The sequence below is a fragment of the Delphinapterus leucas genome, chromosome 3 (assembly GCF_059928025.1).
Source record: "Delphinapterus leucas isolate spDelLeu-1000000601 "Yukka" chromosome 3, BTC_Dleu_Yukka2, whole genome shotgun sequence".
Lineage (NCBI taxonomy): Eukaryota > Metazoa > Chordata > Mammalia > Artiodactyla > Monodontidae > Delphinapterus > Delphinapterus leucas.
Window position 1 is genome coordinate 131,307,033 of NC_143131.1, and position 27,532 is coordinate 131,334,564.

Here is a 27,532-nt window from a genome sequence, read left to right on the forward strand (position 1 = left end):
CACAAAACCTCGCGCGTGCAGCGCAGCCGCGGCTCCTTTTCCCGCCTGGGAACGCCGAGGCCCGGGGGGGCAAAGGAGGTCCGCAGGTCCTCTGGACCGACGCTCTGTGTCACAGAGCTACTCCCTGGTGCGGAGTGTCCGGCCGGGCTCCAGCACGATTTGCATATCCCTGGGGAGCCCGAAAACTCTCGGCTGGAGTCCGGAGCCGAAGTGGCCGGGCGGGACTTTGGGGGTCCCTGGGAGCGCGTCCCAGCCCACACCAGTTAGCACCCAACTTGCCAACTCCCGACTTTCGCAAAGCTCCCGCGGGCGGGGGAGCAGCGGAGGAGTGGGCCGCACCATCACGGCTCGAGAGGGGGGAGCGGTCTGCACTGGGCCCTCGCCGCGTCCAGGCGGAGCAGAAAGAGCAGCGAGAAGGCCGCGGCTCGCGGCGTATGGCTCTCGGCAGCCGACCCCGAGGAGGCGGGGTGGGACGCGCGGCTCGGCAGGACTAGGGGACGGCGGTGTTGGCGGCGCCCACCCCCCCGCGGTGGCGGCGCGGTGGCGGAGTCCGGCTCCCCGGCCTGCAAACGGCGGAAGTGCCGCGGAGTTGGAGCGGGGCCGGCGCCGCGGTAGCTTCTCTTCGCTGAGGTACTGCCGCCGCCGGGCGGACGGGCGGACGCGCGGAGCTGGGGGCGGCGCGGCGGGGCCGGCGGGGCGCGGCGGGGCTGACCGGCCCCGATGAGGCGGAAGGAGAAGCGGCTTCTGCAGGCGTTGGCGCTGGTGCTGGCGGCCCTGGTCCTTCTGCCCAACGTGGGGCTCTGGGCGCTGTACCGCGAGCGGCAGCCCGACGGCACACCCGGGGGATCCGGAGCAGCGGTGGCCCTGGCGGCCGGACAGGTGAGTCCCCCAGTTGCCATGCAGTTGGAAACACGCTCTTCCTGAATTCACATCTGGCCTTCGGTTCCTTCCTTCATCGGCCCCTGTCTGCCTCATTAGAGTCAGGTCCAGAGACTCCTCGGTTCTTCCCATTGTTTTAGGTGGGAAAATTGAGGCTCAGGGAAGGATAGGACTTGTCCTACGCTATTCAGAAACCGAACCAACTGATGCCCAGTGTGATGGTCTGTTTCTTACCATAGGTTACCATCCTCTTTTCTGTCCCTGTGTGGTGTCCCCTCACCTCTTCCAGCATCCCTCTCTTTTGGAGGATCCTACAGCCCTGTATCCCAGGATGACTTCTTCTGGAGATGTTGGTCCTTCTATTTGGTGTCCAGGTCTTTTCCGCTTTTCCCCCCACCTGCTGATCGCGATGTTTCCTACTCAGGTCAGCTCCTTTTCTTGTTTACCCATCTGCCCAGAGAGACACCTGGGCCTTCTTCCTCTCCACCCTCCTTCTTTCCCAGCCGTCTTTCTTTCCCAGATCCTGTGGATTCCTCGGCGGATGCAAGGATCACGCTCTCCTTGGAGCTTCAGGCCCTGGGAGATGGTGGTGGAGCTCTGGTCTTTGAGGGGCCTGCTGCCTTTGACTTTCTGGGAATCCAGAAGTGGGGGCTGTGGTGGGAGAACCCTCAAATTCCCCAGAGGCTATTTGTGCCCAGTGCTCTGAGGATGGAACATCAGATGCTTCCCCTGTCCCTTCTCAGAGTACCCATGACCCCTTCTGAACTTGTCCAGGCTGATTAGGTGTTGTGTTTCTTGCAGCCAAGACTGAAATCTTGATTATTTTTGCCTCCTCTGAACTCACCTATGTACATTTGTGTGTGTGTGTTTGAGAGAGAGAGAGAGAGAGAGAGAGAGAGAGAGAGAGAGAGAGAGAGAGAGAGAGAGAGAGGAGTACATGTAGACTGCTAGCAAAAGCTCTGTCACATCACTCCTACTGTCCTAGCTCCTAGGTGCCAGTGAGGCTATATATGCATGAACTGTTTCACACAGTGGGACATTTCAGGTTCTCTTGTGGGATTTGCTCGGTCCCGTGGAAAGTGGGTAAGTTGTGCATCAGGGTTGAACTTGACTGATGGTAGGCCGGATAAGGGAAGAGGCTGACTTTGGATGGTTTTCCTTTCTCTTCCCAGGATCAGGCTGCTGTCTTGAGTACAGAGGGCTCTTTGCGACAGGGCTGACCAGTTTGAAGGCAGCCTGTCATTCTGGTAATTGTTGCAAACCATCCTGGAGGACCTGGTTAATCCTTTTGGTAGATCTACTGTTTGGAAAGTAAGGCCCCAACTCCTTTCCTAAACCCCTGGTTCAAACCCTGACAGCTGACTTCGACACCTCTCTCTTAAATTCTGTATCTATATGGGGTTTTCCTTCATGAAATCTGTTCCCACCCTGTACTAGCATCAGGGTCAGGAGTTCAGGGTTCTGTCCTCAGCTTTACTATTAACTTGCTGTGTGTGTCCTTGATCACCTCCCATCTCCCTCTCTGAGCCTCCCTTTCTCCATCTGTAAAATGTGTTTACTGGTCCACCTCCAGCTTTCTGTGATACCGTCAGTGAACCAATGTGGAGGACAATGGCCACTTCTTTTTCCTTTCCTGAGGCAGGAGCCCCTTGTAGCATCCCTAGCTGTGAGGACTCCTTACTGGACACAGCCCCAGATCAAGGGGGCATTGTGCTGCCCAAGTGCAGACTCTGCTTTGGAATAGCTGTAGCCAGTTCTGAAATAGCTCCTGACATTCTGCCTCTGCCTGGAGAAAGCCCTCGTATTTCATTTGCTGTGGATGCCAGAGAAATCCTGATTTTCATTTTCTATAGACCCAGATGTGTAGAGAGAAGGTCAAGGTTAACTGCCAGTTTAGCCTGAGCTTTCAAAGTAAATTAGTCACTTGCACAAGAGGGGATTGATGGAGTAAGGCAGCCTTTTGGGCAGAGAGAGAGGGGAGCAACAGCTGGGCACTGCTCGGAGCCCTTAACTGAAATGGACAGAGAGGCTCATCTGGGAAGGTCTAGTTCTTGTTCATTTCTTTTTCTCTGGAATATCATGAAGGGGAAGAGGAGAAAGAAGTGGTAAAAGGGTTTGGTGGTGGTGGTAGGGGGTGCCAACTGATGATCCTTGCTTTAAAGAAAATATCTTAGCCTCCTGGGAGCAGTAGAATGGAGCTATTTCCCCAACGATCAGCTCTTCTAGGTGCCATAGGATTCAGCATTCATCTGCTGCCTTTCAGGAACACCCTGCCAAATTTCCACACAGCCCCTTTTTGTTTCACTCTCCTGCAGATGCATAGCACTAGGCTTCGCCTCGAGTCCTTTTGAATGTCAGCTGGCCTCAAGGGAGGAGGCTGACTTCTCAGAGTGCTGGTGTTCCATCCCTCATCCCAGAGCGCTGGAACGTGCACGTACCACATCAGGCTGCTATCTGGGGAATCTGGCATCTCCAGCACACAGAGCTTCTTTCGACAGGGCTGACCAGTTCTGAGCTCAGCTTGTCACTCCTGTAATTGTTGAGAATATCCCAGAGCACCTCATTGATCTTTCGAGTAGAAATAACTGCAGAGGCTCTGGAGGGAAGTCGGACAACAGGATTTTATCCAGATGAAAACTATATTCCTTGTGGATTTGAGAGAAGTTTCCTTGCTGGTAACATACTCACTGTTGTAGTCCTTTAACTCCGTGATTTCTCCACTGGATTAAAGAATACAGGGTTTTAAGTTCAGAGGGTTTATCGTCTGCTAGAACGTAAGTCTATGTAACTTATGCTAGTTTATGCTTAGTGTACTACTGGAGCTGGGTAGGGCAGCTGACTTGTAAAGGACACATAAAGCTTCAAGGATGTGAGCATTCCTCTGGTCGGACAGCTGGCTTCTTGGAAAGTAGCAAAACCAAGCAAGAAAAGCCAGTCTTGCAGCCACCTTCTTTTTAATTTGGGGGTTGCCTCTCATTTCTAGTCCCAATCTGCTTAACAGCTTGGTTTAATTCTCTGATCTGTTTCATATTCCAGGCTTGGGAACCGGCTATTAAAAACCCGTGTTAAAGAAATGTGACGCAGTGCCTCCCCATTTCTGAGCCATAATCTCTTGTGGAAATGACTTCATTGGATAATAGCAAGCATGCAATAGAAATTGGTGGGATAATGGAATACCAACGACTTTAATTTTCAAATATCAAGAGTTTTTCTCATTGTTTCAGAGCTGAACTTTATTCTTAGAACATCCAGAAATCAATACTTCCCTCCCCCCGCCCCATTTTTTTATTATTCCTGGTGGCAGAGCCTGACCCATCAGAAAGTTGAGTACCACAGAAATGTAGCCATGGAATGATTTGTTTAATTTTCTACAGAGGGGTTGGGATACTTTAGATTGCTAATCACTTCTCTGTCTGCTTTGCCCAACTGAAATCTGATGCCACTGGGGAAGGGTTGTTGATTTACCTGAGCAAATCCGACTTCCTGCATTCTTTTTTCATCCTAGGCTTGCAGTTTCCTAGGGAGCCCAACTGATAAAGGTCTGGGAACAGAGGCCTGGGTTTTAGTTTATTAATCTCTTGCCCTGAACGCACTGTGTGACCTCAGGAAAGTGGTTTAAGCCCTCTGGGCCTTAGATTCTCCACCTGTGAAGTGAGAGCTTAGATTCAGAAGGAGCAAGGTAAATGTGTGTCAGAAGCGTGCTTCCCCTCCCCTGGCCAGGGCAGACGCTGCTCATCAGTCACTTTCCCTCGAAGCCCAGACTTGGCCTCTGACTGTTTCTCAACACTGCTACTCAAGTGGAGTTAATGGCATGCTGAATCTTATTTCAGTGTAGGGGATAGATACTTTGCTAGGACTTACCCAGCTCCAGCATCCTGGGGTTCTGTGGGTTTGGAAGCTTGTGTTGGAAAGGCCTGGATAGCAGAAGTGTGTTTAAACAGGCCGCCATATCTACCTTGTGATGAGACCGCTACTTAGGGATATGTTGGTACTCTAATGCCTCCTCTCAGGCTGTGTTCGCCTTTAATCTGTTGGTTCCAGTGACATGATAACAAAGAATGGAATCAGGAAGGTAAAAGCAAAGGCCCATTTAAAGGATAACCATCTTGCTTGCTAATTGTACCTTGTCCGCAGTCAGCTCTTACACAGAGATGGCATCAGGATCTCATCAGTAAAAGACACTCTGAGGCAAACTTGGCAGCCAGAAATGTGTCCCGTGGCAGCTAAATGCTCACAAGGTGTTTGCAGTGGGCTCTGTATTGTGCATATATCTGACTGTATGTCATGTATGTGTCAGAGCCAGCAAGGGAAGAGCTGATGCCCCCGATGCCCCCAGGAAGACTTAAATAATTTGATTCCTGCTTCTCAGAGAACCATTGTCCTCATGCCCAAGAAAGGAGGTAGCCTATACATGCCTGAGTTCCTGTGGCTAAGGAGTGCATCGTGGCCTCTCCTCCCAGAAATGTCTTAGAGTAGAAACCGCATCCTCTTCTAGCACATAGCTTAAGCCTTGGCACTTGGAAGACAGTCAAAGCGTGTTTGCTATAGGATCTATGCGTGTCAGAGCAGGAACGGTGCTACAAAAGTTATCTAGTCCAAGCCCCTCATGTAGTAGATACGGAAACTGAGGCCCAGGAGAGGGGAAATCAGTTCTCAGAGGGAGGGAGGCAGACCAGAGCCCAGTTCTTCTCCAGGTTCTTGCTCTGTTTCACCATGCATGCTTTTTCCCTTCACATCCTAATATTTGATGCTTCTCTATGATTATATCCCTCATGAGCCAAGATTATCACTCCCAGTTTTGGAGGCCAGTACGTATTGAGACTGATTATCTGCTGGAACTTACCGGGCTTTTTTGCAGATCTATTTTTGTAAATTTTCTTTCCGAATTTTTACAGTTTTAAAGCAAGTGAAATGTATTAAATTTTAAGGTGGCAATGGGATCCAGCAGGGCAATAGAGGAATTAAAAGGATGCATAGCATGTGGCACCATTACTGCTCCCCGTGGCAGACACAGCCAATCTGAGTCTAAGAGCCACCTCAGATTCTCTCAGTTGCAGTTAACAGAAGGAATTACGCCACGTAGGCTGAACTGAGTAAGGGAATATATTAACTCCTGTAACTGCAGTAGACTTCAGGTGTGGTATGATCTAGAGGTTCACATCGTAGACTGAGCCCCCAGGGTAGCAAGAAATGGTTGTAGCTCTTTCTCACCTCGTATCCACACCCAGATCCTACAGGAGAGAGTCTGCTTCTTCTGGTAGCTTCTTTATAAGAGAGTGGAAACTTGTTTCCTATAAACTGTAGCAAGACTCCTTAGGTGTTATTGGCCCAACGTGGATCTAACCATTCACACTTGTCAGCAGGATTAGCTGTGCTGATTGACCTAACCCACCCTGCAGCTAGGGGTGAGGTCAGGCCACCCAAATCATAGGAAGAGCAGTTTCCAGGAGAAAAATCTGGATGCTGTCATGGGGAGGAGGGGAAATGAAATCTAGGGATGAAGCCAACAAATGTCCACTCCAGAATCCTGCTGACACAGTGTCCCGGGCAGTCACTGCGGGGCATCAGACCCGGGCCTTGAGATAAAAGCTCTCTGCCATCTTGGACTCAGTTTTAGTTACTGAACCTGCAGTCTGGAGGTCCGTATTCTCATCCCAGCTCTGCCACCCCCTGGCTGAGATGATTCACTCTGTGGGCCTCAGTGACCTCCTGGGGAAAGCCCGGGCGCAAATGCTTCCAGCACAGGGTAAGTGGAGGGTTAAGATAAGGAGCAGTTAAAAGCTGCTTTTATTTGATCTTATGAGTTCTGCTGCCACCTTCCTTTCCCCTCACAGGTGTTCTGAGAGCTGTCCCTCTCCCCCACTCCCACACCCCCCATTCAAAGGCAGTTCATTGAAAATTTGTCTCAAGCTGAAAAAGAACTTCTGTCTCTTCAGCTTCGACTTTTTTTCTGCCTGGCCCTTCTTAGCTGGAGGAGGCGGAGTGTTCATACTTTGGAAGCTAGAGGAAGCTAAACAATTCCACTTGCTGTGGTGGGTGGGTGTGTATTTATGAGTGTGTAGCTTTCTCTCCATGTGTCTCTCTCCTCTCTCTTATCTTTGGATGGTTCCTGTTTGCTGCCCTCTGCTGAGTATAGATAGGAGAGGGAAGGGGAAAAGCAGGCCCATTTCTTCCTTCTCTTTGGTTTTGGGAGAATTCTGAGCTTCAGATGCTGAATGGTCTTCAGATTTCCTAGATGATAAAAGCCACAGTATGAAATGACACTAACAAGAAAGATGATGATGTAGATGATAAGATGGTAATGTCAATAATAATTAATAGCAGCTACCATTTATTTAGCACTTATTCTGCTAGGCATTGGACTCATAAGCCCTTTACCTGTATGTCTTGTTAAATACTCACAATTATAGACAGGTGGGAGCCAGTGAGGGAGTGGAAGCTCACAGAGGTACAGGTATTTGCCCAAGGATGGCCCAAGGATGCACAGCGTGTGGTTGTGGAGCTGGTGTTTGAGCCTGTGAGTCTCTGACCCAGCGCTGAGGCAGGAGAAAGACCCTGCTTTCCACACCGCCCCTCCACCCCTCCTGCGAGGCTGCCATGGGGGCCCAGATGTCTACACAGAGGGGAGTGACCATTGCTCTAAGACTGAACTTCCTCGGTGAGCCCACAAGGTCATTTGTTGACCTTGAAGAGGAACCTTCACCCCACCCCTGCCGAAGCCCCATTGGCATAAGGACTCCCCAATCTCACTAGATTGAGACACTGTGGAGCAACGTGTAGGGCTTTGGCTTTGGAGCTACACTGCCTGGTTCAGGTCTCTGGCCTTGGGCGAGTCACTTGACCTCTGTGCCTAGAATTCTTGGCCTGTAAAGGCATAATGTTAACTCTATGGGGGTGGGCATTCTGAGGGTTGGATGAGTCACTGTGGGTGAGACCCTGAGTACCAGGCCTGGTACAGAAAGCACTCAGTGAGTGTGGCAGTGCCTGGCTTAGAGTAGGGATCCATTCTTCTTGGCCTCCCTGTGGCGGAGGTAGGGAGGGATGCTTATATTGTCTCTGTCTGGAAGGTGGAGGATAGGTGGTTGGCCTCATGGCACAGGCTGCTCTTTGTACCCCACTCCCTGACTCTTTGGAATCTGAATCAATCATTGGGGGTGCCCACCTACTTCCTCCCCGAGGAGAGAACACAAATCCTCTGCATCCTTCTAGGCAATATTCTTTGCCGCTTCCAGGAAGTATTCTTTGGTCACTCTAGCCCCCAGGGGTCTCTCACCCTGCTTTAGTTCCCCTGAGCCCCTGGCTTTCTCTGCCCATTTAGACCAGAGGCCTTTCCAGGAAGGCATGGTCCTGTCTTTCTTTCTGCTTCTCCCTCCCTGCCCCGTCTGCGTGTTCTGTGAGCCTCTGGACCTCCACACATGCTGCTCCCTTGCCTCTGACACCCTTCTTCCCTGCCATCTTGCCGCTAAACCTGACTCACCCCTGCTGGGGCAGCCTGGGGTAGCGGTCTCTCCTCAGGGGTCCAGAGCCCCTTATGAAAACATGCAGTGTAGTCATCGTTTTTGATCTGTCCAGCCTGTCTGCTCCTGAAGGAACCTCCATCCCAGTCACCCTCTCTTGATTGCCCAAAGTATTTGCTGAGGGACTGAAGGAGCAGGTGAGTGAGTGAGTGATGTGTGGGTGCTCGGTGACTGCTGGCCGAGTGCAGGAAGCCTGGCCTCAGGGAATGGTTCTTCTGGAGCTGCGGGGCGCTTCGGCGTCCATGAGGAGCCTGGTAACGGTGGAGGCTCCAGGACCCGTGCCCAAGGAGACTGCTTGGGCCAGTCTGGGGTGGGTCAAGGAGCCATGTATTCAACAGATCCTATTGAGAATCCAGCAGGGAAATCTCTCCTCTCCGCCCATGTCCCCAGCTTGTCAGCACCCCCAGGAGGCAAACCTCGCCTTCCTCCCCAGGTGCTTACTCCTTTCCCCCCAGGAGCACTTGGAACATCTATTCCTGGGGAGTATGTTTAGCTGCAGCTTCCCCAAGTTGCCAGCCAGCTCTCCCCGGGGGATTCTGGTGCCTGTTAATAGTTGCACCGTGTCAAATGCAAACAGCTCGGAGTCTGGGATTGGCATCTGGGATGGGCCGTGCCTTTTGCAGATCCCTCCGCAGTGGGCCACAGGGACTCTCTGGGGCCCTAAAGCTTTGCTTTCCGCTGGTGCCGGTGATCTGTTGCCTTTCTCAGATGGGTCCTTTGCCTTCCTTGCTGTGGGGGCAAAGGTGAGATGCCCACAGAGGGGGCAGGTATTGAACTCAGGGCCTTCCCAGGAAGGGTCACATTATGGAGACCCTAGGGGCCTCTCCCTTGAGTTGGAGAGAGTGTGTGATTGGGAACTGGATCCCTGATTCCCAGGCCCAGCTCTGCCTTCTCCTAAAATGAGCACAATCAGCATTCCTTCGTCGTGTCATGGTGATGATTAAATTACATTAAAGGTAAGAAAATGAGCAGAGAGGTTCCATGACGTATCCGGGGCCACACAGCTGGGAAGTGATGGAAATAGGGTTCCAGCCCAGGTGTCTCCCTCGAGCAGAGCCGAGCTCACAGCCCGAGGTTTCCTCCTGCTGCCTTGCCATCCTCTGACCTTGGGTGAGTCCACCCTCTTCCCCGGACGGACGTGGGAGGTTATCACTGAGAGCCCCACGAGCCTGGTTCTTGGATCCATTGTGTTGGCTCTGGAATGCTCTTCTATGAGCCGAATGCCTCAATGCAGTATTGCAGCAGGTCCCACGGGCCGCCTGGGAGCCTCACTCCTGGGCAGCTTCCCAGTTAACTGGGGCTGTATGTTTGGGCTGGTCTTGCCCTGTTACAAATGTCAGCCTCCTGGAAGAGGGAGAGGCCAGGGCTGCTGAGCAGAGGGGGCTGGCGGGGCTTTGGAGGAAGGTGGTTTCCTGAAGGGAGACAGGTTGGAAACATCTTGGCGGGGGAGTGTGTGAAAATTACTTCCTGCTGCTAAAGCACATTGTATGTGCTCAACTGAAAACTGTTATTTTTGCATGCCTCCTCCTGAGTATTGATCAGTCAGCTGCTGACAGTTCAAACGCATACCTGTGTGCATGCATCTGTGAAATAACCAGTTTCTAAATTCAGCACCTAACTTTACTGAAAAATTAGTGACTGTTTTTGGGGCACCAGGGGCTATAGTTTGAACTCCTGGTTATTTTATTGGTAATAAACCTTAATGGCTGTCTCCTTCAGATAACTTCTTTTATTACTTTATTTGACGTTTGTATTACTTAAAAAAAAAACAACAACCTTATATGGTATTTTATTGGAGGTTGCAAACTGGTGGCCTGTGGGTCACATGTAGCCCAGAGACATGTTTTGTGTGGTTCATCCAATGCTGGCCCAAAAATGGTTGGATGTCTTTATTTTTAAATGTTAGTAAGTTGTTGTCCGTACCTAAACATTGGAATATCTCACATTTTAAAAAATTATCTTTTCTGGCTTTTGGGGGAAAATGGAAAGGTCTAGCAGCTGGGCCCGGGTTACAGCATCACAGAAAGTGGCTGGATCTGTGTAGCAGCTGCCCCATCTAGACAGGCTCCGGCTCTTGAGTCGGCCGTGGCCCCTGCCACACTTTGTGATCTCAAACCTGGGTTCCTCACCCTTTCCTGTAACTGTGCTGGCCTCTGGGGACATTTGAGTTTGGGAGCCCTGCTTTATAACCTGTGTCCAGTTTGTCACTTGACAGATGAGCCAACCGAGGTTCAAAGAGCATAAGTGACAGGACAAGTTACAGAGCCAGTAAGCTGAGGCTGGTCCTTCTGACTGTAAGTCTAATGCACTTTCCAGGGGGGAAAAGGTGGTTACTTGGAAATGTAAAATATAAGCCTTAGGCTCTTGAACAGACTCACTTAAGTTTATATCTGGATGATTCCTGCTCTATGTGAGACTAAGAACCATTTGCCTTGCCTCTCTGTGTCTCTAGGGGTTCTGAATCTGAGGTCCACCCTGTCTAATATAGTTTGTTCCAACTGTGTCAGGGGCGTGTAGGTTCATTAGCAACGACGTAAGCACAGAGTCTACTTTGTTTTCTGCCTGTGCTCCTTGGCATGTCGGGGACCCCCAGTATGTACACTCCTGTTACAGGGGGAGTGTTAGGAGTCTGTGAAATGAGAGGGAAGATGGCTTTCCCAGCAGAAACGGCACATGCCTTTTGTGGGGGGCTGGGGGGCCCTCAAAGGCATCCGGAGGGCATTTCTGGAAAAGAGCCTGTGTGAAGGCAGTTCAGCTGAATGTAGCCACCCAGGTCTCTGAGGACAGAGCCCTTTGCCAGGGCAGGAGTGGCTGCAGCTCCATCCCCTTCCCTACTGGAACCTTCCCTTAGAGGTTCCAGGTGGCTGCTGGTACGGCAGTGGGGTGTGGGAGGACAGGGCACAGTTGGCGTGGTGGCCAGTGCTGGGCTGAGACTTCCATCACTCTTTCCGCCCTGGCACCAGAGAGGTACCAATAGCCTGCATTAATCATTGCACTCTTGCTGCCTTCTGTGCCTGGGGCCCATCTCATTTCTCCACTGTTATAAGTGCTCTTACTGTGGTCATTTTGCAGATGGGAAAACGGGGGCTCAGGAAGCGTTAAGTAACCTCTCGGGCCTGCAGAGCAAACAAGTGAGTGGTGAGACTCAGACTCAGATTTCTGACTCTCAAACTTTGCTTAACTGCCTCTTAACTACCACGTTTTATTGATGCCCGTGGCAAGTCATTTGACCTCCATTTCCTCATCTGTAAAGTGGGGATAATACCTTCCTGGCATGTGAGCAGAGTACAAGTTAATGGGCCTCGTCAGCTTTGAGACCTGAAACTTCCTGCGCGCCTCACTTTGGGCAGTTGCCAGATCTTGCCATCTGGTGTGTTCACTTTCCCACTGGGGAGGGCGGTAGGGTCTCCCCGCGGGGTCATCCCTGTGTGTCTGGGGTGTGCCTCTCCGAGCCTCCCTCCCCAGCCTGGATCCTGGCTGGGCCGCTGCTCTTCCCCTCCCCTGGCAGCGGGAGAGGCAGCCAAGAGCCCTGCCAGGGAACAATGGGGCACATTAAGAAGGCTGCCAGGTGCCAAGCCAGAGGTAGTAAAGGGACATTTCATTAGTTTTAACTAATTGTCATGGTTTTGCTCTCTCTGTTTTTCCTCTGTAGCAGTTAAGGTGGCAAAAGGCCCTGGTGTGGATTTCCTCCCTCCGTGGTTTGTGTGGGCTCTCTTTGGCTTTGGGTGTGTGTTCGCTTCTTTCACCCCTTCTGATTCTCAGCCCTCTCTTTTCTCTGTGTGTGTCTCTCTCTCCCTCCACCCCCACTCCCTTCCTAGGTGTCTCCCCTCTGCTGTGTGTGTCTCTCTGAGCAAATATGATGAGATATGAGACTGAAGAAGCCATCCGCCTACCACTGTGGAATCCACAATTCCGAGGGACTCTTTCATCTTGCCCTGTCTCCCTCAACTGCATCCCTGCCAAATGGTCAGCCATTGTTGGCTTGAACACCTCCAGTGATGGGGAACTCATTTCCTTTAGCTGAGCAGAGTCCTAGGTAATATGCTGTGGCTCAGTGTGGCCTAAAGGATTTCTTGAGAGTCCACTACTCATCTTTGCAGGCTCCTCTCAAGTCTTTCCCTTCCCAGAAAGTCTTCTTTGACCTTCCTGTTAGAACTAATCTCTGTCTCTCGGAAATGCTTATAGAATTTAGTATGTACAGCTTCAGTGGCACGAATATTGTAGTGCTATGTTTTGCCATTTCTCTAGGCAGAGGGAAGTTATATTGAAGGAGCTTTCCTAGCAGGACAGCTGAGAGGGCTTCCAGCTGGAGAGAAGGGGTCCCAGAGAGCTGCCATTTGGGCCTAGGCTTCCTCCTGTCTCTAGAAATTCCACCCCCAAACGTGGCCAGTGTATTTTATGTATTCTTGTAGCCCAGAGAATATTTTAGGCTTTGCAGGCCATATGATCTCTGCTGCAGCTCCCCAGCCCTGTCATTGTAGTGTGAAAGCAGCAGAGACAATACATAAATGAATGGGCATGCCCTGTGCCAGTAAAACTTTATCTGCAGAATCATGCGGCAGACTGGTTGGCAGGCCCTGGTTTGCTGACCCCATGTTCTGGTGTTTTCCTGGTGGAGGAAATGCCTTCACTTGCTGTGCGACCTTGGGCGGGTCTTTCTCCAAGGACCACATCTCCCATGGATGAATGGACTGCTGTGGGTTGAATCGTGTCCCCCCCTGAAAAGATACGTTGAAGTTCTAACGCCAGGCCCTCAGAATGTGACCATACTTGGTCATTGCCGATGTATTTGGTTAAGATGAAGACATGCTAGAGTAGCATGGTCTTGTGTGACTTAATCATGTGTGACTGACTGGTGTCTTTGTAAGAGGAGGGACACAGTGAAGGAAGACGGCCATGTGAAGTCTGAGGCAGAGATGGAAGCTGTGCTGTGTAAACCAGGAGGCCTGGGGCGTCCAGCAGCTGGAAGAGGCAAAGGCGCATCCTCCCCCAGAGGCTTTGGAGGGAGGCTGGCCTTGCCAACACCTCACTTCTGAACTTGTAGCCTCCAGAACTGTGAGACAGTAAATTTCTTTTTTTAAGCCACGTAGTTTGTGGTAATTTTTTCTGGCAGCCCTAGGAAATGAATGCATGGACCATTTTCTCATCAGATTGTTTTATGTGTGTGCATGAGTATGTTTGTATGTTGTGTTTGTGTGGAGATGGACAAAACACTGTTGGCAAAGGCAGGGATAATTGTCTTAATCTCTTCCAGCTACTTCAATTCCTTTTTAATTCATGGGAAAAATCCTCACTTCCTGTGGAGGATTAGCTTATTACCCTGCACATATGTATTCTTTAGCTAAAGCTATTCTCCTTGTTAAGAGATCAACCACTTTCAAATTTTTTTTTTAACACTTAGCTATTAGCCTTGAATACCAATGAGTAAACACATGTTACATTCTGCCTTTTACTTAACTGCATTGTCTCTTTGTTTTTGAGCTCCCACTACAGTGGTTTCAACAATTTGTTTTTGTTCTGGGTCCCACCTCAGTTGATTTGGGGCGGGGGTCATTACTATGTGATAGGCACAGAAAACAGCCCCTGCCTTCAGAGAGCTCCTAGTCTACAGGGTACACAGTCAAGTTCACAGTGATGTGGCGCACAGGCAGAGCAGCCTAAGTACTGAGGGAGGGGTCAGCCAGGCAATGCCAGGAGGAAGAGGTCAGGAAGGACTTCTGAAAGGCAGTGACTTATAAGGTGGCCCTGAGGAAGGTTAGGAATTTAGCAAAGCACCCATACTGGGATTGGGGTCTCTCAGGTGGCAGAGTCATTGCACCTTTGGATGCCCTTTAGAGAGTCACTGCAGGGAGTGAGGGCTGTGTCATGGGGGCTCTGATTGGGAGGCTGGTCCTCAGGACACAGGGAAGCCGGGGATAGAGTTTGCACAGATGATGGCCTGATCCGAGGTGTGCCTCAGAAAGGTGGAAGTGGCAACGCAGGAGGCACCGGAGGCCGGGGCAGCAGGTTGGAGGCTATGGGAGTGGAGGGAGAATGAATCCATTCGTCCGCACACTGCACCCTGCTGTGGACCAGATGCCGTGCCAGGTAGTGAGGCCACCAAGCTGCGTGACTGTCAGCCCCTGAGCTTCAGACACTCATCATGGTAACTCCTCTGCAGGCTGCTTTGGCCAGACACAGTCTTAAGCACCTTACATACATTATTGTTCTTAATCTTCATAGCAATCCAGTGGCAAACACGCTATAAATATCCCCATTTTGTAGATGAGGGCACTCGGCACCAAGGAGATGAAATATTGCACCCCAAGTCACACAGCTGGTCACTGATGGAGCTGTGGTTGGCCTGCAGGGTCTGAGCTTTCACCACCACACTTGGCTCCACGCGCCAGCCGAGCCACTCAGGATCCAGTGGGATCTCCCTCTGGTGGCCGCAGGTACGGGGTTATATGTGAGCACACAGGAGAGCCAGTTAGCCCAGATGGATGGAGGGGGGGCGGTGGGAGCAGGGAAGGCTTCCAGAAGGAGGAACTCCTGACCTAAGTCTTTGAAGGCAGGGGCAGGGCTGGGGAGGGGTGGGGAGCATAGGGATTCCCAGCAGAGGGGAAGCACAGTCAAAAACCCAGAGTGGGGAAAACCATGCGGCGTGTGCAGGGTCTCCCAGGTTCATGTTGCTGGCCCCTAAGGAGTAGAGCCAGGAGTGGGCCTGGGAGAGGCTGGGGTGTTGGTGAGGCCAGGTCCATGGGCTGGACTCCACATGGCGGTTCCCAGAGACGTAAAGGGTGTCGGGCAAAGAAATCATGTGATCAGACTTGCTCTCTGACGAGTCTGGAGGTCTAGAGTTGAAAAAGACCTAAGAAGTCATTTTGTCAACTGCTGTCAGATGTCTGCACGTGAGGCCAGGTGGGACAGAGGAGCTCCCAGGACAGCACTTGCGGGGCCTGAGCACTCCAAGCACGGGATGAGACCCAGAAAGCTCAACCTGTGGTTCAGCTGGCTTTGGGGCCTATAGTTCTATTTCATTCAACATGTCATTGATCCAGCAGATTTTGACTGAATCCTGAATGTGCCCAGGAGGGCTCTCTGCTAAGCACTTGACATTCCAGGAGGAAAGGACATGGTCTCTGTTCTTGTGCCCTTAAGGACCTGCTGGACCTCTAGGCACACAGTTCCAGGGCAGGGTTGTGAGCAGTTGGTGGAGTGGGCACGGGGCCCTGAAGGCATGATAGAGGATGCACAGTAGCCTTTGAGCTGATCTCTGTGCTGCCCCCTCTCTCCTCGCTCCCTCCCCACCTCAACCGCAGGCTTATAAGGCCACAGGTTTGTCTGGGTTTGAATCCCGGTTCTGTTCTTTACTAGCTGTGAGACTTTGGGAAAGTTATTGAATCTGTCTCCTATGTTAAAATTTTAATTTAAATCAGGATTAAATTAGTTCACGTACACAAAGCACTTGCAATAGTGCCTGGCATATAAAAAGTGGTACATAGATGCTGTTATTATGTCAGATCCAGAATCCCTTAGCCTAACCCCTCTGTATGAGGCGTATTTTAGGATTCAGTTATGTTCGTCAGGGTTCTATCAGGAGAGAGAAACCACCCAGTAATCTGGACATGGAACTTTGAGTATAAAGAACTATTAACTGTGACAGGAGATTGGAGTAATGAAGGATTGGCTATTACGAAGTGAAGAGAGCTCTAAATATGTTCTAAAGAATGTGGGAATAGCAGATACAGGAGCAGCCACTAGCCCTCGGGCAGAGATAGAACAGCAAGAAGCACAACCCCGACTCCCGTTAAGATAGAATTCCTAAGGAAGATATCCCTCCTGGGCTGAGATAGAGCTCTTAAGGAAGAGGGCGGAGATCTTGACTTTGTTGGGGAGGGAACAACTGTGCTTACTGAATGGCAGGGAAGTAGCTCTGGTGCCACTCCAGTGAAATGTGCTGGAGAAAGCTGTTTGTGGTGGGGTAAGCTGTTCTTGGTGAGGTGTCTCATGGAACACATTTAGCTACCAAACCGCCCAAGAGAGTAGGTGTTAGGGGGAAGCTGCCAGCAGCTGGATGCTGCTGGTCACTGAAGCTGGACGATGGAGAAGGTGTGCTTGCTACAGGAGCCTGGACCGGAGAAGTCATCCATGCTGCCTGCCTGGCAAATACACCAAAACCAGGATGAAAAACAGAGAAACAGAAAACACTTCCTTCTGCAGTGTCTCTCTAGCATCTGCTGATCACTGTTAATATCATGTTATCTGGCAAGGGAAAAATGTTTAAAGGGCCCAGATCCATCTTCGCACAGCTGTCAAAGAAGGTGAATTTGAAGTTGAGAGGCAATAAGTTGTCGGGTGGCATAAGAATCTTTCTGAATTAGGAAAGTTAATACAGCGCACACACTGCATTGTGTAATAGCCCCAGCAGGGTCTATGGTTGCCCCCTATAATCATAACACATTTTTTTCCCTGTGGCAAAACTGTGAGAATATTCACACTAAGTGAATAAATAAAGACTATAAGTAGCCTTATGTCTGTTCAGGTCAGGTTTTGTCATTAAATGAGTTCCAAAAAAAGCTTTTGGATTCTGAAATCAAGGCTAAGGGATTGTTGACCCATATTATTTTCACTACCTTTCTCTAAGCAGCAGCCAGAGTGGTCTTCTGGAAATATGAATCGTGCCAGTGGCTCTCCTGGGGACCCATCAGTAGCTTCCTGTTGTTCTGAGATACAGACTAAACTCCACTCCAGGTCCCTCCCCACATTACCTTCCCCCTCCGCCCTCCATTCTACTGACCTGCAACAAGCCGTGCATTCTCCTGCACAGAGTCTTTCTCATCGCATGGGCGCTCTGCCAGTTACCCTACCACACACACACCCCATGCCTGCATGCGTGCAAACGGCTTGGTTAATGCTGCCCCACCCTTTAGATCTCAGCTCAGGTGTCCCAACCTCAGGGGAGCTTTCTGATCCAACACCCCCAGCACCACATGCACACCCACCAACCCTCACGCCAGTCGAGGCTTTTTTTTTTTTTTTTTTTTTCGGTACGCGGGCCTCTCACTGTTGTGGCCTCTCCCGTTGCGGAGCACAGGCTCCGGACGCACAGGCTCAGCGGCCAGGGCCTAGCCGCTCCGCGGCATGTGGGATCTTCCCGGACCCGGGCATGAACCCGCGTTCCCTGCGTCGGCAGGCGGACTCTCAACCACTGCGCCAACAGGGAAGCCCAAGGCTTTTTTACTTTAAAGCACATGTCTTAGTTTGTGATTACACAGACTTACTGTTAGTGTGATTATTTGATTAGTATGTCTCCCTAGTAAACTATTCTATAAGCGCCATGAGGACAGTGGCTGTGTCTGTTTTCCCCCTCATTATTTTATCCCCTGTGCTTTACCCAGTGGCTGGCATATGACATATTTGATCAGTGAGAAAATGAATGAACAATCTTGGATTGGATCCTGAACCAGAAAAAAAAATAGCATGAAGGACATTACATCAGATCAATTGGCAAAATTTGGGTATTGACTGTAGATAAGAGTGTTGTTTCAGTGTTAAATTTCCTGATTTTTATGTCCTTAGTCACAGGAAATACACACCAAAGAAGTTAGGACTCGAGGATTATTATGTCTTCAACTTTCTCTCAAATGTTTCCGAAAAAAATTATAGATACAGATAGATGGCAGAGAGGGGGAAAGAAAGATAACAGGAAGGTGGAAAATGGTGACAGCAAACATGGTTGAAAGATTCATTGTGCTTTTCTTGCGTCTTCTCTGTAAGTTTGAAATTATTTCACAATAAAACATTTTTTAAAATTTGGTGAATACAATGGACAGATCATCCAAAATGAAAATAAATAAGGAAACACAACCTTTAAATGTTACATTAAACAAGATGGAATTAATTGATATTTATAGGACATTCCATGCAAAAACAGCAAATTACACTTTCTTCTCAAGTGCTCATGGAACATACTCCAGGATAGACCATACCTTGGGTCACAAATCAAGCCTTGGTAAATTTAAGAAAATTGAAATCACATCAAGTATCTTTTCCGACCACAACGCTGAGACTAGATATCAATTACAGGAAAAAATCTCTAAAAAATACAAACACATGGAGGCTAAACAATACACTACTAAATAACCAAGAGATCACTGAAGAAATCAAAGAGGAAGTCAAAAAATACCAAGAAGCAAATGACAATGAAAACACGACAACCCAAAACCTACGGGATGCATCAAAAGCAGTTCTAGGGGCTTCCCTGGTGGCGCAGTGGTTGAGAATCCGCCTGCCGATGCAGGGGACACGGGTTTGTGTCCCGGTCTGGGAAGATCCCACATGCCGCGGAGCAGCTGGGCCCGTGAGCCATGGCTGCTGAGCCAGCATGTCTGGAGCCTGTGCTCCACAACGGGAGAGGCCACAACAGTGAGGCCCGCGTACCGCAAAAAAAAAAAAGCAGTTCTAAGATGGAACTTTATAGCAATACAATCCTACCTCAAGAAACAAGAAACATCTCAAATAAATAACCTAACCTTACACCTAAAGCAATTAGAGAAGAACAAAAAAACTTCAAAGTTAGCTGAAGGAAAGAAATCATAAAGATCAGATCAGAAATAGATGAAAAAGAAATGAAGAAAATGATAGCAAAGATCAATAAAACTAAAAGCTGGTTCTTTGAGAAGATAAACAAAATTGATAAACCACTAGTCAGACTCATCAAGAAAAAAAGGGAGGGGCTTCCCTGGTGGTGCAGTGGTTGAGAGTCCGCCTGCCGATGCAGAGGACACGGGTTCATGCCCCGGTCTGGGAAGATCCCACATACCGCGGAGCGGCTGGACCCGTGAGCCATGGCCTCTGAGCCTGTGCGTCCGGAGCCTGTGCTCCGCAATGGGAGAGGCCAACAACAGTGAGAGGCCCGCATACCGCAAAAAAAAAAAAAAAAAAAGAAAAAGAAAAAAAGGGAGAAGACTCAAATCAACAGAATTAGAAATGGAAAAGGAAAAGTAACAACTGACACTGAAGAAGTACAAAGAATCATGAGAGATTACTACAAGCAACTATATGCCAATAAAATGGACAACCTGGAAGAAATGGACAAATTCTTAGAAAAGCACAACCTTCCAAGACTGAACCAAGAATAAATAGAAAATATAAACAGATGAATCACAAGCACTGAAATTGAAACAGTGAATAAAAAACTTCCAACAAACAAAAGTCCAGGACCAGATGGCTTCACAGGCGAAGTCTGTCAAACATTTAGAGAAGAGCTAACACCTATCCTCCTCAAACTCTTCTAAAATATAGCAGAGGGAGGAACACTCCCAGACTCATCCTACGAGGCCACCACGACCCTGATACCAAAACCAGACAAAGATGCCACAAAAAAAGAAAACTATAGGCCAATATCACTGATGAACATAGATGCAAAAATCCTCAACAAAATACTAACAAACAGAATTCAACAGCACATTAAAAGGATCATACATCATGATCAAGTGGGGTTTATCCCAGGAATACAAGGATTCTTCAATATACGCAAATCAGTCAATGTGGCACACCATATTAACAAATTGAAGGAGAAAAACCATATGATTATCTCAATAGATGCAGAAAAAGCTTTTGACAAAATTCAACACCCATTTATGATAAAAACCCTCCAGAAAGTAGGCATAGAGGGAACTTACCTCAACATAATAAAGGCCATATTTGACAAACCCATAGCCAACATTGTCCTCAGTGGTGAAAAACTGAAACCATTTCCACCAAGATCAGGAACGAGACAAGGTTGCCCACTCTCACCACTATTATTCAACATAGTTTTGGAAGTTTTAGCCACAGCAATCAGAGAAGAAAAAGAAATAAAGGAATCCAAATTGGAAAAGAAGAAGTAAAACTGTCACTGTTTGCAGATGACTTGATACTATACATAGAGAATCCTAAACATGCCACGAGAAAACTACTAGAGCTAATCAATGAATTTGGTAAAGTAGCAGGATAAAAAATGCACAGAAATCTCTTACATTCCTATACACTAAAGATGAAAAATCTGAATGAGAAATTAGAGAAACACTCCCGTTTACCTTTGCAACAAAAAGAATAAAATACCTAGGAATAAACCTACCTAAGGAGACAAAAGACCTGTATGCAGAAAACTATAAGACACTGATGAAAGAAATTAAAGACGATATAAACAGATGGAGAGATATACCATGTTCTTGGATTGGAAGAATCAACATTGTGAAAATGACTATACTACCCAAAGCAATATACAGATTCAGTGCAATCCCTATCAAACTACCAATGGCATTTTTCACAGAACTAGAACAAAACATTTCACAACTTGTGTGGAAACACAAATGACCCTGAATAGCCAAAGCAATCTTGAGAAAGAAAAACGGAGCTGGAGGAATCAGGCTCCCAGACTTCAGACTATACTAGAAAGCTACAGTAATCAAGACAGTATGGTACTGGCACCAAAACAGAAATATAGATCAATAGAACAGGATAGAAAGCCCAGAGATAAACCCACGCACATATGGTCACCTTATTTTTGATAAAGGAGGCAAAAATATACAGTGGAGAAAAGACAGCCTCTTCAATAAGTGGTGGTGAGAAAACCGGACAGTTACATGTAAAAGAATGAAATTAGAACACTCCCTAACACCATATATAAAAATAAACTCAAAATGGATTAAAGACCTAAATGTAAGGCCAGACACTGTAAAACTCTTAGAGGAAAACATAGGCAGAACACTCTATGACATAAATCACAGCAAGATCCTTTTTGACCCACCTTCTAGAGTAAGGGAAATAAAAACAAAAATAAACAGATGGGACCTAATAAAACTTAAATGTTTTTGCACAGCAAAGGAAACCATAAACAAGATGAAAAGACAACCCTCAGAATGGGAGAAAATATTTGCAAATGAAGCAACTGACAAAGGATTAATCTCCAAAATTTATAAGCAGCTCATGCAGCTCAATATCAAAAAAAACAAACAGCCTAATCCAGAAATGGGCAGAAGACCTAAATAGACATGTCTCCAGAGAAGATATACAGATTGCCAACGAACACATGAAAGGATGCTGAACATCACTAATCATTAGAGAAATGCAGATCAAAACTGCAGTGAGGTATCACCTCACACCAGTCAGAATGGGCATCATCAGACAATCTACAAACAAAAAAATGCTTCGGTGCTCTGTGACCGCCTGGAGGGGTGGGATAGGGAGGGTGGGAGGGAGGGAGACGCAAACGGGAAGAGATATGGGGACATATGTATATATATAACTGATTCATTTTGTTGTGAAGCAGAAACTAACACACCATTGTAAAGCAATTATACTACAATAGAGATGTTAAAAAAAATGCTGGAGAAGATGTGGAGAAAAGAGAACCCTCTTGCACTGTTGGTGGGAATTTACATCGGTACAGCCACTATAGAGAACAGTATGCAGGTTCTTTAAAAAACTAAAAATAGAACTACCATACGACCCAGCAATCCCACTCCTGGGCATATACCCTCAGAAAACCATAATTCAAAAAGAGTCATGTATCACAATGTTCATTGCAGCTCTATTTACAATAGCCAGGACAATGGAAGCAACCTAAGTGTCCATCGACAGATGAATGGATAAAGAAAATGTGGCACATATATACAATGGAATATTACTCAGCCATTAAAAGAAACAAAATTATTTGTAGTGAGGTGGATGGACCTAGAGTCTGTCATACAGAGTGAAGTAAGTCAGAAAGAGAAATACAAATATCGTATGCTAACATATATATATGGAATCTAAAAAAAAAAAAAAAAGGTTCTGAAGAACCTAGGGGCAGGACAGGAATAAAGATGCAGGCATAGAGAATGGACCTGAGGACACGGGAAGGGGAAGGGTAAGTTGGGACAAAGTGAGAGAATGGCATGGACATATATACACTACCAAATGTAAAATAGATAGCTAGTGGGAAGCAGCTGCATAGCACAGGGAGACCAACTCAGTGCTTTGTGACCACCTAGAGGGGTGGCATAGGGAGGGTGGGAGGGAGACGCAAGAGGGAGGGGATATGGGGATATATGTATATGTATAGCTGATTCACTTTGTTATACAGCAGAAACTAACACCATTGTAAAGCAATTATACTCCAATGAAGATATTTTTTAAAAATTTGGTGAATAGAAATAAAAGTGTAAAAGGGGAAAGGGATGCTAGGGGGGAGGACATGTACCCCCCACACCGTCCCCCAGGTGGGAAGGCAAGAGGGCAGGAAGAGGGGCTTGATCCCTTTGGGGGAACTTTGAGGAGGGCTTTGTAGCTGGAATGTGCCCTGGGGCTGGGGAAGGACCAGGCGGGGATGGAGCTGGAGCCCTGATCTGGTCAGCCTGAGGGAGTGAAGTGCTCAGCTGGTCAGCCAGCCTTACCTTGAGTCATCCACACCTACCCCCTCTACTTCCTTGTGGTGATTACTGAGCAAAAACCTGCCTACCTGGGTCTCCTGTCTGATTTCTCTTTGAGTTTAATAACAGTGAAGCTCTCATCCAAGTATGAGGATTACTCCTTCTACCCTAAAACTGTGACTTTCCTGTTGTCTGCTTGCTGTTAAACTCACCATGTGGTTCCTGTTTTGGTTTTATATTACCATATAACAAATTATCCCAAAGTGTGGTGGCTTAACACAATATTGATTACCAAACGGCTTCTGTGGGTCAGGAATTTGGGCTTAGCTGGGTGGCTCTGGCTCATGGTCAGTCTCTCACGAGATTGCAATCAAGGTGATGGCTGCAGTCCCCTGAAATTTTGACTGGGCCTGAGGAGTCTGCTGCTAAGGTGGCTCACTCACCTGGCTGTTGGTGGGAGGCCTCAGTTCCTCAACTCCTGGACCTCTCCATAGGGAAGCTTGGGTGTCCTTATTGCATAGCAGCGAGCTTCCCCCAGAGCAGGTGATCTGAGAGAGAGAGCAAGCAGGAAGCCACAAACTTCTATGACCTAGTCTCTGAAGTCGCACGTTGTCACTGACACTTTATTCTCTTAGTTAGAAATGAGTCACTAAGTTCGGCCTACATGCAAAGAGAGAAGAATTAGACCCCACGTTTTGAAGGAAACCATCATACAGTTCCTGAAGGCCCTACTGTGTGCTTGGCACTGTAGGTGGTTGAAGGGAACCAAGGCATGGATCAACGTCTGTCCTCTAGAAGTTTACATCTGTTTAGGGAAGTAAGACGTGCTCTGAAACTGGTCATAAGAACCGAACTCCACGGCAAACCAAATCAAAATGGATAGCAAAGGAGAGCTCTTTGGAGCAGGTGACACCTGGGCTGGGCCTTCACGGGTAGTAACTCCCTAGGTTTTTGACCATGATTGTTGGCACCATTGTACGTGATAATGAATACTGATGGTAGCATTTGGTGCTTTCCCCGTGACAGGCACTGTGCCAAGCAGGACAGCCTTATAGCACATCTCCATTTGTGAACAGCATTCCATAGAATTGTGAAACGAAGCAGTCCTGATGCCAGGTGCTTCATTTATGTTACTTCGTTTATTGCTTTGAACTGCCTTATGGTGTCACTGTTATAACCCCCATTTTACAGATGACAAGGATACGATTTAGAGAAATTAAGTAACTTATGCAAGATCACACAGCTGGTAAGCAGCAGGGGGTTAAGACCACAGGTCCTGTAGGTTTATTTTTAATTTATTTTATTTACTTATTTTTGGCTGCGTTGGGTCTGCGTTGCTGCATGCAGGCTTTCTCTAGTTGTGGCGAGCTGGGGCTACTCTTCGTTGCAGTGTGCAGGCTTCTCATTGCGGTGGCTTCTCTTGTTGCGGAGCACGGGCTCTAGGCGCATGGGCTTCAGTAGTTGTGGCACGTGGGCTCAGTTGTTATAGCTTGCAGGCTCTAGAGCACAGGCTCAGTAGTTGTGGCACACGAGCTTAGTTGATCTGCGGCATGTAGTATCTTCCAGGACCAGGGCTCGAAACCGTGTCGCCTGCATTGGCAGGCGGATTCTTAACCACTGCGCCACCAGGGAAGCCTGGCCCTGTAGGTTTAAATCCCAGCTCCCCTACTTTAAACTTTCAGAGCCTCAAGCAAGCGACTTTAACCTTTCTGTGTCTCAGTTACCTGATCTGTAAAATGCATATACAACTATTTAATGTTCTCCACGCAAGGCCTGGCATGGGGTAAGCATTAGCTACCACTGCTGTCATTATCAGCTCGGAGTCAAACACACAGCTATGCTGTCCTCAAGTTCTTCCCATTAGTTTGTTATAAAGGGTTGAGATGAGAGACGCAAGTGGTGACTACAGCCACCCACTCTTCATGTGCAGACATCACGAATTTGAATGGAAAAACAACTTGTCCAGGCTGAACATGCCACCAGGGCTTAAGTGACTGATTCTGCCATTTCCAGTTTCTGCTTTATTTCCGTGAGAGAGTGAATGCTTCGAGAGGGATACATGCCTGTTCCCTCCTCTAAGTAGGAGGAGGGCCAGGTAGTGGCCAAGCTGGGTTTTAGGAAGCTGAACTTGAGTTGGCGACTTTCTTTGGAAGTGCTTTCCCTGTTGGGAAGCAGTGAGCACTGTATTGGATATAGGTCAGCATATAAGTCTGTGCTGTGTGTCCTTGAGCCAATTATTAAACTTTCTGGGCTCCAAGGGCCTCTTTTACTGGAAGGGCTTGGCAACCCCTCCTCTCCAGGGTTCTCCATCAGCAAGAAGATGGAGAGGGTGTTTTGAAACCCATAAAACTCAGGTGCTAGGCTTTGGGACTCTTCATTCTCTCCCAGCCGTTTGAGGACTTGCGGCTGCTTTAAGCTCTTGGAATCCAGAAAGGCTGTTTGATGGGAGTTACTCCCCACCCCCGCCCCCCAGCCACGCACACCCTCTTTGCTGAAACATTCTAGAGAAAAATCAGTTTCAGTCTTAATTCTGAGGATCAAAACAGCCTCCAAACAAAATCAAGAACCAGGTGGTTCTCTTTTTGAAAGTTCAAACCCGATACCCAACCTAGGGGACTTATCTTTTAGAATTAATCTTTTTTCTTCTTTAACGAATTGGCATTTGTCTTCTGTGCCTGTTCGTTATGGAATTTATCCAAATGCTCCATTCACTGTGACTCAGAAGCAGTGCGCACTCACACCGCCCCCCCCGCACCCCGCCCCTGAGAGAAGGGCAGAACCTACTTTGATAAAAAAGTCTTCCTCCTTTCATTTTCTCACTTTAGACTAAAACGCTTCCTTTTTTGTAACCTTAAAAAAAGGGACTAATTTTCTCTTTTTAAAATTCGGATGTGCATGCATCAATTTTTAGAAAGATTATTGCACATCTCAATATATTCATTACCTGCCGAGGCTCTGAGTGAGTCTCCTCTGAATCATCTGGTGGCACGAAGTGATGGGAGGGGCGTCAGGCAGTTACCTGTACTGGAGGCTCCTTCTCAGTGTCTCTCCTCCATTTTCTCCCTGTTAAACTGTACCAACCATGAGACGAAAAGGGGAGAGGCTGAGGAAAGAGGAGGAGGGGGAGGAGGAGAAATGTCAGCGAGGGGCTGTCAGGGTTCTGCTCTCCCGCTGTCTGACCCCAGAGCAATTACTTAAACTCAGAGCCCCGTCCCACCTCTAAAATGGGGATAATGACAGCATTCGCTGTGACTCAGGACCGTGGCCATGATTACCTGGGAAAATACATGTGGGAAAAATGCGTGGTAAATGCCATTATACTGTAGTTGGTAGAGTTAGTGTTGTGTAGACGTATAACTCGTGATTTAAAAAAATTGCTTTTAAGGGTTGCTTTTATTTTTGGAAACAGAGTTTGAGTTGGAAGGGAACCTTAGGAATCATTTAGTACGACGTCTCACCCCAGGGAGGAGTCCTCTCTGCAGCAGCCTTCAAAGGTAGTCGTCTAGTCTTGGCTTGAATAGCTCCAGGGATGTGGAGGTCACCACCTCTCCCTTTTCTTCTTTCTCTTCATCATCCCAACCCTTTCGTTGTTCTAGATACAGGATATACCAGTGATTTTTCTTTTCCCTAAAATAGACAGCAAAAGAATAATGTCACGGTTAAAAAAGAATGAGCGTGCCGTGGCGTGCATTATGCAGATCTGCTGTCTATACACATGGCTGCTGGAGGTATAGTTACCACTCTCCGGAGTATTTGAATTGCTTGTTCGGGGTGGGGGGTGGGGATCTGGAATTCTTTTTACCAGAAGCTACTGAGTTATCAGGACTAAGGTTGTGGCCTTGCAGCAGAGGGAGGACCGGGTAGGGCCCTCTCTGCTCTGTGCTCTGAATCCCTTTTATCTTTTTCAGCTGGTGGTTTTTCTGGCTCTAGGTAGATACAGATTTACCTGAGAAGTCCAGTCTTCTCTCCTTCCCCTCTTCACTTTCCCCTCTGAAATGGGAAAGCGGGGAGCACTTGGTGTAAAGCCCCTTTGCTTCAGGCCTCCTTCTGCCACGGGGGTTCTCATACTTTTCAGTTTAAGATGTAATGGTGAGGAGGCAAGGGCCAGAGCTGGGAGGATCTCAGACATCATCCCAGCCAGTACTTCACAAACTGTGCAAGTCCAATTGGGCACTTCGGATTCTGTAAACATTGTTTCAAATTGTGTTAATTCTTTTTAAAGCTGTAATAATAAGGAAAAAATTTAAAACCACTCATCTGTGGTTTTTTTTTTGGCTGCGTTAGGTCTTGGTTGCTGTGCATGGGCTTTCTCTAGTTGTGGCGAGCCGGGGCTGCTCTTTGTTGTGGTGCGCGGGCTTCTCATTGCGGTGGCTTCTCTTGTTGTGGAGCGCGGGCTCTAGGCACGCGGGCTTCAGTAGTTGTGGCACGTGGGCTCAGTAGTTGTGGCGCATGGGCTTAGTTGCTCCGCGGCATGTGGGATCTTCCCGGACCAGGGCTCGAACCCGTGTCCCCTGCATTGGCAGGTGGATTCTTAACCACTGTGCCACCAGGGAAGTCTCTCATCTGTGTTTTATACTACATTTTTACATGTCGAAGATTACCAGCTTATTTTTCCACATCTGTTTGATTGAAGAGAATCCTGATGTTATAGGGCAGGTTGCATTAAAAAAAAAATGCATCTACTGTCCATTACATCAGAAAAGTTTTCTCAACATTGGGCAACTAAAGCAAAATAGAGAAACGGTACTTTGAGGCAGG

The 27,532-nt window shown here is 48.1% G+C and overlaps 1 protein-coding gene across 5 annotated transcripts in view; it reads left to right on the forward strand.

Annotated features, from left to right (window-relative positions):
• Window positions 1-630: 630 nt before the first annotated feature.
• GALNT10 (polypeptide N-acetylgalactosaminyltransferase 10) overlaps window positions 631-27,532 on the forward strand; it is a 227,749-nt gene continuing 200,847 nt past the window's right edge. For 2 of the 5 annotated variants that reach the window (XM_022590207.2, XM_089909595.1), the window contains exon 1: window positions 632-879. In XM_022590207.2, coding sequence (XP_022445915.1) covers window positions 721-879 — 159 coding nt within the window. In that variant the 5' untranslated portion in view covers window positions 632-720. Of the gene's footprint in view, window positions 880-27,532 lie in introns of all 5 variants that reach the window. The other 3 variants (XM_089909593.1, XM_022590208.2, XM_022590209.2) reach the window with 3 other exon arrangements.